The following is a 13,553-nucleotide window of genomic DNA, read 5'->3' on the forward strand; positions in this document are numbered from 1 at the left end:
TGTCTTTAAGCTTCCTAGAAGAACTTAGCTTAGCCACCTTGCACGACTCTACATTACACAAGCTACAAGAACAAAAATGATGATAGATACGTCTTTCCAAAAATGAACGGAATGTGGGCAATCCCAAAACGTGTGGAACGGGTCTTCGAGAGATCCGTGACACAAAGTGCGAGTAGTGTCGATGCCTTTTTTAAACCTCTGCAAATAGTAAAAGTGGAACAAAACAGTGCAAAACAACAGCGACACCATGCGGTCATCGACGTGGTCATGCAGCGTGAACGTGCGTGCCAACTTTGTATGTCCTGAAAACAGCCGTGGGTCGAGGCGTCTCCTATCAGCTGACCGGGGGCGGTACAGGACAGCAGGGGCGTGTTCCTGCTGAAGCTGCTGCATCGTCACTCTTGTGTCCGTGCTGCGGGTAGAACCATGCTGAGGGTGACTACAGCGGCGGCGACGAGGCGGACGTCGTGGCGCGGGTGAGTTCGCTCGTCCTCAGCACAGACACGCAAGAAACAGCACGAGTGACGGCCAGACCAAATACCGTGACCTCGGCAAGAAGTCATCCAGCTAATGCTCATGCTTACAAGGGCTCATGAGAGGGGAGATAAGCCCCGCCCACATTGTGGCGTCATACTAACATGGCAGCCAACGTGGTTAAATTACCCTCGCAATCTTTGCTCAGCGTACTCGCTTGTTTCTGTTCTCGGTCCGTCTACTTGCCTGCTTGTCGGCACAAGCAGGCGTGTGAATGAGTATTTTGCCAGGGTCCAACAGTGCTTAGCGGCTAAGATAATGAGCCCGATGACGTGCGTGTGAGTGTGCGTTGAGTCCCAGCGTGTGCACCAGCTGCACAAACACGCGGACTCTTTGTTCCTGTCTTTGTTCATGTTCCACATTTCACTCACACAGTCAAAGGTGCGGAAGAGGAAGGTCAGCACAAAGTAGCGACTATGCTTAGCGTCAGGAATTTCTCCACTTTCTGCGTCCTTATTCCAAATCACAAGAAGCAAACAGTCGGTGGGTTTCCATTGCCCTCAGAATTGCGCAAAAGCAAATTGCCCTTTGGCGACCTTCAGCTGCGTCTGACGTAGGAGTTAATAAGTTAAACTTTACATGGCGCCCGCACAAACGTGCACTTTTGCCCCAGGGTCAAATTTTGAATGAAAAACTGTGCTTGTACTGGCTGGATTCGATTTGGCTTTGTTTGCTCCCCCTTTGAGCTCATACAACAAGTACAAAAGGAACAAATGAACCAATGAGGGAAAGAAATTCTATTAACAGTCATGTCATGAAATAAATTGGTCACCTCCTTTGGCACTTAATGAGCGGTTCTGATCGGTTTCCTTGTGTTTTGGGCTGCGTGTTCATGTGACAAAAACAAGTGCCGCTTGTAAAGTAAACCAAACAGCCAACGACGGGGTGCTCCGAGGGGGCACAACGGGCGTCGCGGCTTGGTCCTGGCAAACTTGGAAGTTTCGTGACAAGGGAGCAGTGGTACCGGGGGTCCAAATGTGGCGCCTGCAGGCAGAAAAATGGCGCTCAAGCTGCAATGCGAGGGAAAGCTGAGCGTGTGTTGTGCTTTTAGTTTGAAAGGGTCGGCCCATTGCGCCGGAGGCGTGTCAGTGAGGAATGAGCCGGTGCTGGACTTCAAACGAGGGAGTCCTGAAAGACGGCAGCTTCTGCAGGTCTGCTCGGTGGTTTGCGCTCGCCTCCGCACCAGGCCAATGCGATGGCTCTCCTTTTCTCTGTCAACATGAACGCGCACTCAGGCGCTGGAGCGGCTCAAGTCCACCACAGAGGAGATTCCTTGCGTGGTCGGGGATGAACCCGTTTGGACCGCTGACGTCCGATACCAACTCTGTGTGAGTCTGCGCCACCTTGTCACCAGCTGAATGGCTTCCCGGAGCCTCACGTCTTTGCTCTTCTCTTTTCAAGCCCTTCAATCACGCACACAAAGTCTCAAAGTTCTGCTACGCCGACAAGGTGACAATCGGCGCTGCTGGTTTTCAATCGGCAAATGACCAAGTTTGAGCTTTGAGAAACTTTGACATGAATTGGAGCATGCGTGCCCGTGCAGGACCTTATCCACAAAGCCATCGCGGCGTCGATGGCGGCACGCCGCGAGTGGGACCTGAAACCCGTCCAGGACCGAGCAGCAGTTCTCTTCAAGGCAGCCGATGTAATCAGCGGAGTTAAACGAAGTGAACTGCTGGCCAAGACCATGATCGGACAGGTAACGGCCTGCCTCGGCTTGCGCCGCGGCCACTCTGATGCAATGGACTGGCTCTCCGGGCTCCCAGGGCAAAACAGTGATCCAGGCGGAGATTGACGCGGCCGCCGAACTCATCGACTTCTTGCGCTTCAACGCCAAACATGCCATGGAGCTGGAGGCAGTGCAGCCGCTGAATGCCGAGGGCAGCACCAACACCGCAGTGTACCGCGGTCTCGAGGTACGGAGCAGGCGCCTTTCCTCCCCCTTTCAAGTGGGACAGTCACAACAACTCCTCTTTTTTTTTTCCCCATCAGGGCTTTGTGGCCGCCGTGGCGCCTTTCAACTTCACTGCCATCGGCGGGAATTTGGCGGCAACGCCGGCCGTGATGGTGAGCGAGACAGCGAAAGGTTTTCCGGCACGCCTCGCAAAAGCTTCAAATGGCGCTGCGGTGGATTGAGACTTGAGATTTGAGTCCTGGTGGAGAACTGGGAGGAGTTCTTCAACAGCGTGCATCTGTGTGCATGGCGTCCAGGGCAACGTGGTCTTGTGGAAGCCCAGCGACTCAGCCATGTCAGCCAGCTACGCCGTCTACCGCATCCTGCGCAAGTGCGGCCTCCCGCCCAACGTCATCCAGTTTCTGCCGGCCGACGGTCCCGTCTTTGGAGACGCCATCACGTCCTCCCAGCACCTGGCGGGAATCAACTTCACCGGCAGTGTCCCGTAAGTGCTTCTTTCAAACCTGCTTTGGAATCAGGTCCAGTCGCCCTCCATGTTTTTTCTTTTTGGGTGGAAAGTTTCTTCTCGTTTTGCGTCGTCTGTCCGACTGATCTCGACCCAGAAAACAAAATCCCGTGCCATTTTGCCGCAGGACCTTCAAGAGCCTGTGGAAGCAGGTGGCCCAAAACCTGGACGTGTACCGGACCTTCCCCAGGCTGGCCGGAGGTGAGGATCCCCGCCGCCGGCCGCAACGGCACTCTTCTCGCTTTCAGTTGCCCCCCCCCCTCTCTCTCTCTTGTCAGAGTGCGGCGGAAAGAACTTCCACTTTGTGCACAATTCTGCGGACGTGCGCAGCGTGGTGAACGGCACAGTGCGCTCAGCCTTTGAGTATGGTGGCCAGAAGTGTTCGGCCTGCTCCAGGATGTACGTGCCCGCCAGCTTGTGGCCCGACGTCAAGCGGCAGCTGCTCGACGCTCTCAAGCAAATTCGTGTGGGAGATGTCAGTTCCTCTTCTTGCCCTTCCTATAAAGTGCGGTTCTTGTTCTTCCATTGCGGGCGGGGCGGGCCAAAGAATGGCCAGTAAGTGACCTGAAGGCGATCGACGTAGAGAGCCTGCATGCACAGCTGCCAAAAAGAAAGCCCATAAATGACTTTTTGTCGTAGAGGTGTGTTACAGAACGTCCGGGACACTAGGCACAACTTTTTCTCACACTTGCTTGTGTCCGCAGAAAAGCATTCACAAAATATCACCATCACAAGCTGACATTGACATCATGAAAGCCAACCAGGCCTTGTTCTTGTCTTTTAGCCAGTGGAAGACTTTGGCGCCTTTTTCTCCGCCGTTATTGACCACAAGGTGAGGCCTTTAGCGTGTGCGCAAGCCAACACGCTCGCGGGCTGACGTCCTCCCCTGTGTCTTCCTTGGCAGGCATTCAGCCGCATCAAGAAGTGTTTGGATGACGCCAAGTTGTCCCCTGAGCTGGAGGTCATTGCCGGGGGCAACTGCGATGACTCCAAGGGCTACTTTGTGGAGCCCACCATCATCACCTCCAAAGAGCCCCAACACCCAATCATGGCCCAGGTCACACCCCGCTTTTCAATCTAACAAGTTTGAGGTTCTTTGTGCTGCTGCTGCCAGAACAGAACAGATTCAAACAAGAGCTCTACAATGTCCACACCCGAAAACCCGTGGTTGTGAACGTTTGTCTTGCAGGAGCTTTTTGGCCCGGTTTTGTCCGTGTACGTGTACCCGGATGACGACTACAAGCAGTGTCTGAGCCTAGTGGACCGCACGTCCCCTTACGCGCTCACCGGCGCCGTCTTTGCACTGGATACGTAAGAGCCCGCCTGCCCGGGGTTTGGGCCAATGACAGGGGCCTGTTGCCTTTTGACAGGCGGTTTGGTGACCTTTTTCAGGGCCGTGGTAGACGAGGCGTCCAAAATCCTGAGGAACACCGCGGGCAATTTTTACATCAACGACAAGTCGACGGGCTCCGTTGTGGCGCAGCAGCCGTTTGGGGGCGCTAGAGCGTCAGGTCAGAACCAGCAGCATTACAGGGACACCTTGACACGTTTCACAAGAAAATAGGTCCCCAAAAGAGGCTTCAGCTTTTTCGTGAGCCTCCCACTTGAAGTGCACCCTAAATGGTGTGGATGCAGGTTCCCCCCTTGCTGCTCTTGTTGTGGAGGAAACATGAGCGTTCAAAAAGCATTCGTGATGACTTTTCTGGATGCTTTCATCAAGTGTGAATTTACTCTCTCCTAAGAGTACACTTTCCAGACAGGTTTGTTTGAATAGGGTGATTTGAGATACGAGTGTTGAGTTACAGGCATGGTCATGAAACAAAGTCAACTCTGACCCCAAGGCACCACTGAACACGCCAAAACACCCTCGCTAACGTGTCTGTGCTGTAACAAGTCTCGATGCCATCTTTGTTGGGTTTTTTTGCCAGTCTTGACGCCATCTTTGTTTTTTTTGCCTTTGCCAGGCACAAACGACAAACCGGGCGGCCCTCACTATGTCCTCCGCTGGACTTCCCCGCAGGTGGTAAAGGAAACGCACATCCCGCTCACACAGTGGAAGTACCCTTACATGGCCTGAGGGGAGCACCGCCGTCAAGTCGCAGGAAGCCCTCGAGACTGGCCCCGCCCACTTTGCGCTGACCTGCAGCCAATGTCAACGTCAATGTGACGTGTTTCAGAAAGAGTATATAGTATATAAAAATCTTAGGAAGATTGTGTGCATGTATATATTCACACTCTTCCTGAGATTTATGTGTGCGTGCATGCGTGTGCGCGTACACACACACACGGAAATAATGACAAGAATCAACTGATACCATGAATATATGTAATTAGGGAATTTTAAGTGTTGAAGATCTGGAAAACGTTCAGTTAACACTAATTATTACAAATAAAAATCATGTGACAGATCATGGCAGCTATTCCTGCTTTTTATTCGCTTCATTTATAAAGAGCACACAAACTAGGTTGACCAGATTTGGATTTCTGAAAAAGAGAACACCTTTTTTTTTTGTGGGGGGGGGGGCATGGTGTCAGTATAGCAATTGCATTTATTAAACAACATATATATATATACAATGACAAAAACACATTTACGCTAATGAAAAATATGTGTATACTGACATTTTTTAGTTTTATAATGGTACAGTAAGTATAAAAAGACAAAAGAAATACGGCCATCGGTGCATTTGAAGAAGAAAAAAGGGCTCTTGCGGGGTGCGTAATAAAGGAAAATGTGCTTTCGGCAGTTTGCAAACATATGTTTTAAGGTTGTGTTAAACTTATAATCATATTAATATCTAGTATTAGAGTGCTCGTGTGGATTGGTGGGGGGCGAGGAATGTGCAGACAAACTGCATGAACTTGTTTTCTTCAAAGTGTTGTGGAATAGGCCCGGATAGGGAGTACCGGAGGAGACCATCTCAAGGTCGGTTAGGAACAAGAACAACAGCACGTCTATGAGACCGGCCTTCGAGGGAAAAACCCAACTGTCTGACCTCAGCGACACCTGGACCGGGGAGGAGATGGCCATCGACCAATCATCTCACAATATTTTGCATGCTTTAATATTCATATTGTGTTTCTTTAAAACTGGGCAACCCGGAAGAATGTGTCGTCTTTTGGTGGTCACAAAAACGCACGAGTTTTAGTGTGAGGGACCCGGGACCCAGGCCTGTATTAGTGCGCTTTGTCAGGAATAAATAATTGGTAAATTTGGTCTGATTGATCTACTGGTCTTCTCTTTGACAGAACGAACTCGCAAAATTGTTAGGTGCGTAAAGGAAAATGTGCTTTCGGCAGTTTGCAAACATATGTTTTAAGGTTGTGTTAAACTTATAATCATATTAGTATCTAGTATTAGAGTGCTCGTGTGGATTGGTGGGGGGCGAGGAATGTGCAGACAAACTGCATGAACTTGTTTTCTTCAAAGTGTTGTGGAATAGGCCCGGATAGGGAGTACCGGAGGAGACCATCTCAAGGTCGGTTAGGAACAAGAACAACAGCACGTCTATGAGACCGGCCTTCGAGGGAAAAACCCAACTGTCTGACCTCAGCGACACCTGGACCGGGGAGGAGATGGCCATCGACCAATCATCTCACAATATTTTGCATGCTTTAATATTCATATTGTGTTTCTTTAAAACTGGGCAACCCGGAAGAATGTGTTGTCTTTTGGTGGTCACAAAAACGCACGAGTTTTAGTGTGAGGGACCCGGGATCCAGGCCTGTATTAGTGCGCTTTGTCAGGAATAAATAATTGGTAAATTTGGTCTGATTGATCTACTGGTCTTCTCTTTGACAGAACGAACTCGCAAAATTGTTAGGTGCGCCAGTGTGTGGATTAGGACATAGCAATTTATGTGTTAAGTGTTGATCGCAATTTGGAGTCAGATCAATAACTAGAATCCGTAACCTAACAATTTCTTGGTGACCCTGACGTGATGTCAAGAGAAGGGTAATTGACAACTCGTGGTCTTTAGCCAAGACACCGGACAGTGTCAGGGACACTGTCTCCCGGTCGGCGAACCGTTTGGAATAAGCGCACAACGTTGAGCTGGTACGACGTTTCCTAAACCCTGAGCTCATCACCGATAAGGTAAGCAGAATACCTGTTACTATAAGTCGAAATGCTGCAAATTGAAAGAGGAAATTTAAGAGGAGACTGTCGTTCAGATCAAATAAGGTGTGCATGAAGTTAAGATACATACGGTGAATAAGTTTGGAACTTACGTGTGTAACGTGTACGGTAAAGTCAGGGACTTACGCGTACTACTGATAGGTCAGGGACCTAGTGCTTCGTCGTGGCGGACAAGGGTGCGGTGACGATCGTATTCAAATAGCTGGGGTTAATAAAGAGATCCCCGAGGGGAAGTGAGGCCTCCTCAAAAAATATCTGGTGGTAACAGTTCCTCCTGTGAGAGATCAGACCGCTAAAACATCCAAAATGAACCAAATTGGGGGGAGAGAGTGTGTGCGCGCAGAGGATCCTCATGAGTGGGTGTGTATATGAGTGTGTGAGTGATGTGTGTTCTATGGAAGAATGATGTGTTTAAGTTAAGTTGGTTAGAGAAACTAAGATGAGCAAGGTGTGGCAGTAGAGAAAATAAGGTGTGTGACAGAAAGTTACTAGAACGGTGGCTTGATAGGATGAGAATAAGAGACAACAAATGTTGTGTAGAAGACATTGAAAGATGTCGAATGTGAACATGATGAAGGGCGCAACAGCAAAGTTGGCCTGCCCTTTGAGAGGTTGCGACTGATGAGCGTGCCTGCACTCACGCGTAGTCGCGGGTCTGGGCTGTGCGCGTGGGCCTGTGCTATGCTCGTGCGGGCGGTGGGCCGGCATCATGATTGTTGCAGGAAATGGCCAGCCTGTAACCAGTCAACATTGATGCCGCGACCCCCTCGCACGGGGGGTGCTATAGCCCGGGCGGGGCAGGGACAGTGTGAGTTTCTCAGTGAATGTTTGAAGCAGTGAGATTGAAGGAATGTATATGCTGATGTGGAAGCGCAAATTGTGAGCGGTATTGACCGATAGAAAGTGGCAAAGAAGCTACATGAGAGATGGATTGTGCGTGCGTGCGTGCGTGCGTGCGGATGCGTGTGTGTGTGTGTACGTGCGGTTGTGTGCGCGCTCGGTGTGTGCGTTCATGTGCACACCCTGTGTGGGTGCAGGCGTGTGAGGAGGAAGACGGCATGGATCAGAGAATGTTCAAGAAAGGGGGGCTAACTCGTAAATAATGAGGAGCTATTGGGAGTAATCTGTTTGTCCTTTCTTTAAGGTTAGGTTAGGTTAGCAACACAAGCGATTTAGAGGTTCAAAAGAAAGACAGTTAAAAGAAAATAACATTTTTGATTTGGACAATTGCAGGCTAACAAGAGCATGAGAAAGAAGGGTAGAGAAAGCGGTGAAAATAGACAAGGAAAGAAAGGAATACAAGGGCATTTATCCATCTTTGCATGATGTGACACACCCGAGTGCCCCGAAACTCGGAGTGAGCTATGTTGGACCGCCGCCGTACGGCGACCCCGGAGTAATGGTTCCGGTGGTGACGCTGGGTGGTAGGATGGTAGTGGATGTCGAGGGCGAAGGCGAAAGGGCGGATCAGAGTATTGTACAGTTGATTGAACAAGCAGTAAATAAAGAGAGGCGACGGGCCCGGGAGGGGGACACATCCCGCGTGGACACATCCCGCGTGGACACCTCCACCCCCGGTCCGAGCCCTCAACCGTCCAATGTGACAAAAGGAGAAAGCTGGCATAGACTTACTGCCGAGAATGAGGAGCTAAAAAAGAAAATTGATCAAGCCGATGAGCAGCGTAGACAGGAAGCGCAGATGTTAAAATGGTCAACAGAGAGAGAGAGAGAGACACGGAGAAAATATAATTTGCGGAGTGGTCAGGGACAGATGACACAGGCCGAGGTGCAGAAAAATGAATTGATGTGTCCGCTGGTGACCACATCGGGCGGTCAGCACTACGAGCCCATGGTGCTCCGTGATGTGACCACGATAATGGAAAATATGCCCCCACTTCACAGAGGAGGCAAGGTGTGGCTGAACAAATTTTTGGCTCTGATGAGTGGGCAGAGCTGTACACTCGGTGACATGCGCTAGATGTTGGCAGGAGCATGCTCCCTGGTGCAACTGCAGGCAACTGAGGAAGCAGTAGGCACAGCGAGACTGGGGAGGGAGGTGCCCTTGCCACAAGTAGCAGCGCCCCTGTTACATTAAATTGACTTTCCCACAACCCACCGATCTGGCCCCCACTATGTTTCCTTATGATGTGAAAATGTCACCTGCACAACATTATGTAACATGTGTGGAGAGTTGGATTGAAACCACAGGTCAACATCCGGCTCTCACGCACGAGGCAGAGGTGCTCTTCCGAACGGCGCTGCTGGATGGACTTCCGCCAGATGTGAAGAAGCAGCTAATGTCAGATCCTGACATTCTGGTTTGTGCCGAAGAACGATTTAAACGTCATCTTTTGCATCACTGCAGAATGTTCACTGAGTCACAAGCTAAAGTTGAAAACGAGACAGACGCATTATCTAAACAGTTGTTGAAATTACAGTTGGCAAAAATGCATGGTGAAGCTAAACAGTCTAAATCACAGAAAAAGGATTTGTTTGAAGAAATTGAAGGGCACATGTGGGATTTAACTTCATCGTGCATTTTGATTGGTAAAGAGGGAGTCGCAGCGGCAACTGAATTGACATATGAACAAATGCAGTGGTTCAAAATGACAGAGAAAGGGGTGCCACACATTTCGCTGGCTCTTGCCCCAGGACACGAGGCCAGACAATTGGGCTCAATGGCCAAGCAGTTGTTGCAACAGACCGATTGGCGGAAAACTCACATTCCTAATTTGTACTGGTCTGAGTCTCAGAATGCATACCAAATTAAACAACCCATGGCAGACACAGGATTGCTGGAGATGATGTTGGTGTCCCGCACACACGGTAGGGAGTTAACTGATTATGAGGACGCTGAAGTAATGCTGGCGGCCTTGCCCGACACACTGTGGTCCCAGAGTCCATTTGATGTCGGGTTTTGTCATTAGGTGGCCCCTATTGATCTCCAAATGGATGAGACGCAGCCTATCAAACGGCCTCAATATCGTTGGCCGAAAGAGGCGGACCAAGGCATGGAAGACACTCTGTGTGGCCTCTGGGACGCAGGGGTGTTGGAAGTGTCCGACGGCCAAATCGCACTCCTTGCTGTGGCGTTACCAAACTGGGTGAAGCTTGGGTCAAGGTGGACAGGAGCTTCATCGTGCACTAAGTTTGACAGAACTGAGGAGATTTGATAAAAATTGAAGAAAGCGTAGAGCTACAGAGAAAAGCATCATAGTCAGAGATTGAACAGATTTGGATAAAACAAATAGGCTAAAACGGTAAGAAACAAGAGCGAGATCTGATATTTTGGCTCGTCAGGCTTAAGAAGTAGAAGTCGAGTTAGATACATTTTAGAATAGGACATTTGGACTAAAGTGGATTCGGTCAAGAGGAACAGGGGCATTTTGGCATTTTAACAGGGATTGACAGCAAGGGAGATTGAGGATAGAAGATCTGGACAGCAATGACGTAAATTACATTAAAAACTGCCCATTCTAGGGAGAGGTGCTGAATGGTGTGACAGGCAGGATTTTTAGGAAGAGAAAAAGGGGCGAGTTAGACTCGCCAAGAGGGGCAATAAAGAGAAGCAGACTGAGAAACATATTTGAGCTAGACAACAGGAAAAAGGGGGAGAGCCAAATGATGATGTAAAAATCCAGAGGGAATAGTCGGACCCATCTTTATTGAATTTAATTAGGATAATTAATAGAGATCGAGTTTGTAGGAGCAATCCGAGGTTATGGAGGCTCCCCTGACACGCGGGTCCCACAGTCGTCCCCCCAGATAGACATATATGACAATTTGAGATGAATCTGATGGGCGAGTTTATGGAAAATTGAATTGGAGATTTTACAATAGGTCATGTTGACAAGTATGTCCAAATGTGAAGAGTTACTATTAGGAGTCAATGTTTGCCTGCACACTAACATACTAACTTTGCTTAGTGTGGGAGGAGAGCTGAGTGATAGAGACGGATGTGTGTGTCTGCGAGTGTGTGGATGGGTGTGTGCGCATGTGATCATCTATGACTGTGTGTGCGCAGTATGATTGGCCAGAGAGGTCTGAAGTTGGGGTGATGTGTTTGCAATTGAGGATAAAATTCCTCTCACCTGAAGGGGTGGTACAGACTGGAGGGTCTGGAACTGGAAAGTGATGAGTTCTGACCGGAACCATGGCTCAATGATCAAATCAGGGGCACCATCGACAACAAAACGGTGTGATGGAGAAGGCCCATTTCAGTGATATGGTCAGACAAGACAGAACTAGTATCGAACAGCAAGACTTTGGACGATTTGACGTGTGACGACTTTGAGCTCACCCGACGGGGTGACGGACTAGGTGGACAGTGACCAATTGTTTGACGCTTGAACGTGTTTGCGACAATAGCACGCTCTGCTTTGTTTTTCTGTGTGACTTGATTTTTTATTTTTTTTTTGCAGCATCAGCCACCAGCCAAGGAGCGGATTGCGCGTTGCTTGCGTAACTTGTTTTCATTCTTGCAGGTTGTCGATTGCATTCGTGGAAAGTTTGTGTTGGATTTACAAGAATATGTTAACCCTTGCCCTTTTGGTTTTTATGATGAACTTGTTGATGACGTGGTTTTCAGGACATGATCCGCGGGCGCCAGGATTCATTTTATGACTGTTTTAATTTTGATAGTTGATGTCTGTTTTTGTGTGTACAAATGTCCGCTGTCAGCCGGGCTATAAGCTCACTGACAGGAGTGCGATGATTTTTGTTTGTGTTGCCGAGTGTGTGTGGTGGACAGTCAAGTTTCAAGGACTTGGGGTGATGGTCCCGGGGCCCAGATGGTAACTAGAGGTTCCGCGGGCCTGGCTACAATGAGTGTGGTGATGAGAGGGGACGCTTTGCAGGTTCCTTTTGATACGTAATGACACATTGGGTGAATGTGTCAAAGGGGGAGAGTGGTAAAATAGAAATGGGTGAGTAGGTTTCAATTTGTAATTGTGATATACAAATTTTTTTTCCAAATTCACTTGCTTTCAAGCTTTAACAGGACATGCCAGAATTCACCCAGCAATGATGGAAGGAGCAGAGGAAGACCAGTGACATCTGGTTGTGGTGTGGAGATGACAAATTATAGGATTGCTTGCCGAAGAATGCATCAGGTATCTGTGCCCTCGTGTCGTTGATAATGCCTGTGGTGGTTGTCCCCATTGAAATACAGAATCTCAATTGGAACCTGGAGTCCCCACTGGCGGGGCTCCTGAAGCAAGCCAAAAGAGACATTTTGCCCCCGTGGTTGAGCGACGACCATCCAACATATATTGACACTATAGGAGTGCCCCGGGGTGTGCCAGATAAGTATAAACTCGTTAATCAAGTGTCCTCGGGATTCGAAAGTATCTTCCTATGGATCACCCCCAGTAAAAATGTAGACCGTATTAATTACGTTCATTACAATGTCCAACGACTGGGTAATTATACAGCTGAATCATTTGCCGCAGTTCATGAACAATTGGCTGCAACGTCGTTAATGGCGTTCCAAAATAGAATTGCGTTGGACATGCTATTGGCTAAGGAACATGGTGTGTGTGGAATGTTTGGTGATGCATGTTGTACTTTCATCCCAAACAACACGGCACCAGGAGGCCGACTGACCAGGGCGTTGGAAGGACTAAGGACACTGAACAAAAAGATGAAAGATCATTCAGGCGTACACACCGATATTTGGTCTGATTGGATGAAAACGTTCGGAAGCTGGAAAGGCCTCATCATGTCTGTGCTTGTTGCTGTAGCTATTTTTATTACAATTATGATTTTACGCGATTGTTGTTGTATTCCATGTATTAGGTCACTCACTGTCCGGTTGATCGAGAAAACCGTCGGCCCGTTGCCACCGATGGGCCAATATGCCCTGGTGACTCAACATGAGCAGCGGGGGGAAGGAAGGATCGACAGCGCGCTGGTAGCTGTTTGCTAAAGTAACGGGTGATGACCTCATAAATGAGGTCATGAGAGGGAATAAAGGAAAATGTGCTTTCGGCAGTTTGCAAACATATGTTTTAAGGTTGTGTTAAACTTATAATCATATTAATATCTAGTATTAGAGTGCTCGTGTGGATTGGTGGGGGGCGAGGAATGTGCAGACAAACTGCATGAACTTGTTTTCTTCAAAGTGTTGTGGAATAGGCCCGGATAGGGAGTACCGGAGGAGACCATCTCAAGGTCGGTTAGGAACAAGAACAACAGCACGTCTATGAGACCGGCCTTCGAGGGAAAAACCCAACTGTCTGACCTCAGCGACACCTGGACCGGGGAGGAGATGGCCATCGACCAATCATCTCACAATATTTTGCATGCTTTAATATTCATATTGTGTTTCTTTAAAACTGGGCAACCCGGAAGAATGTGTCGTCTTTTGGTGGTCACAAAAACGCACGAGTTTTAGTGTGAGGGACCCGGGACCCAGGCCTGTATTAGTGCGCTTTGTCAGGAATAAATAATTGGTAAATTTG

General features: G+C 48.9%; 1 protein-coding gene across 1 annotated transcript; it reads left to right on the top strand.

Moving 5' to 3' along the window:
• The first annotated feature begins 308 nt into the window (after positions 1 to 308).
• On the top strand, positions 309 to 5,365 carry aldh4a1 (aldehyde dehydrogenase 4 family, member A1). The gene is made up of 15 exons (XM_049734343.2): positions 309 to 476; positions 1,586 to 1,685; positions 1,770 to 1,862; positions 1,936 to 1,983; positions 2,078 to 2,233; positions 2,301 to 2,450; positions 2,527 to 2,601; positions 2,746 to 2,933; positions 3,082 to 3,155; positions 3,233 to 3,429; positions 3,739 to 3,786; positions 3,859 to 4,011; positions 4,144 to 4,265; positions 4,347 to 4,465; positions 4,919 to 5,365. The coding sequence occupies exons 1-15, from the start codon at positions 427 to 429 to the stop codon at positions 5,029 to 5,031; spliced, it is 1,686 nt and encodes a 561-aa protein (XP_049590300.1). The 5' UTR covers positions 309 to 426; the 3' UTR covers positions 5,032 to 5,365.
• Positions 5,366 to 13,553: the final 8,188 nt, after the last annotated feature.

The sequence above is a fragment of the Syngnathus scovelli genome, chromosome 11 (genome assembly GCF_024217435.2).
Source record: "Syngnathus scovelli strain Florida chromosome 11, RoL_Ssco_1.2, whole genome shotgun sequence".
NCBI classification, from domain to species: Eukaryota; Metazoa; Chordata; class Actinopteri; order Syngnathiformes; family Syngnathidae; genus Syngnathus; species Syngnathus scovelli.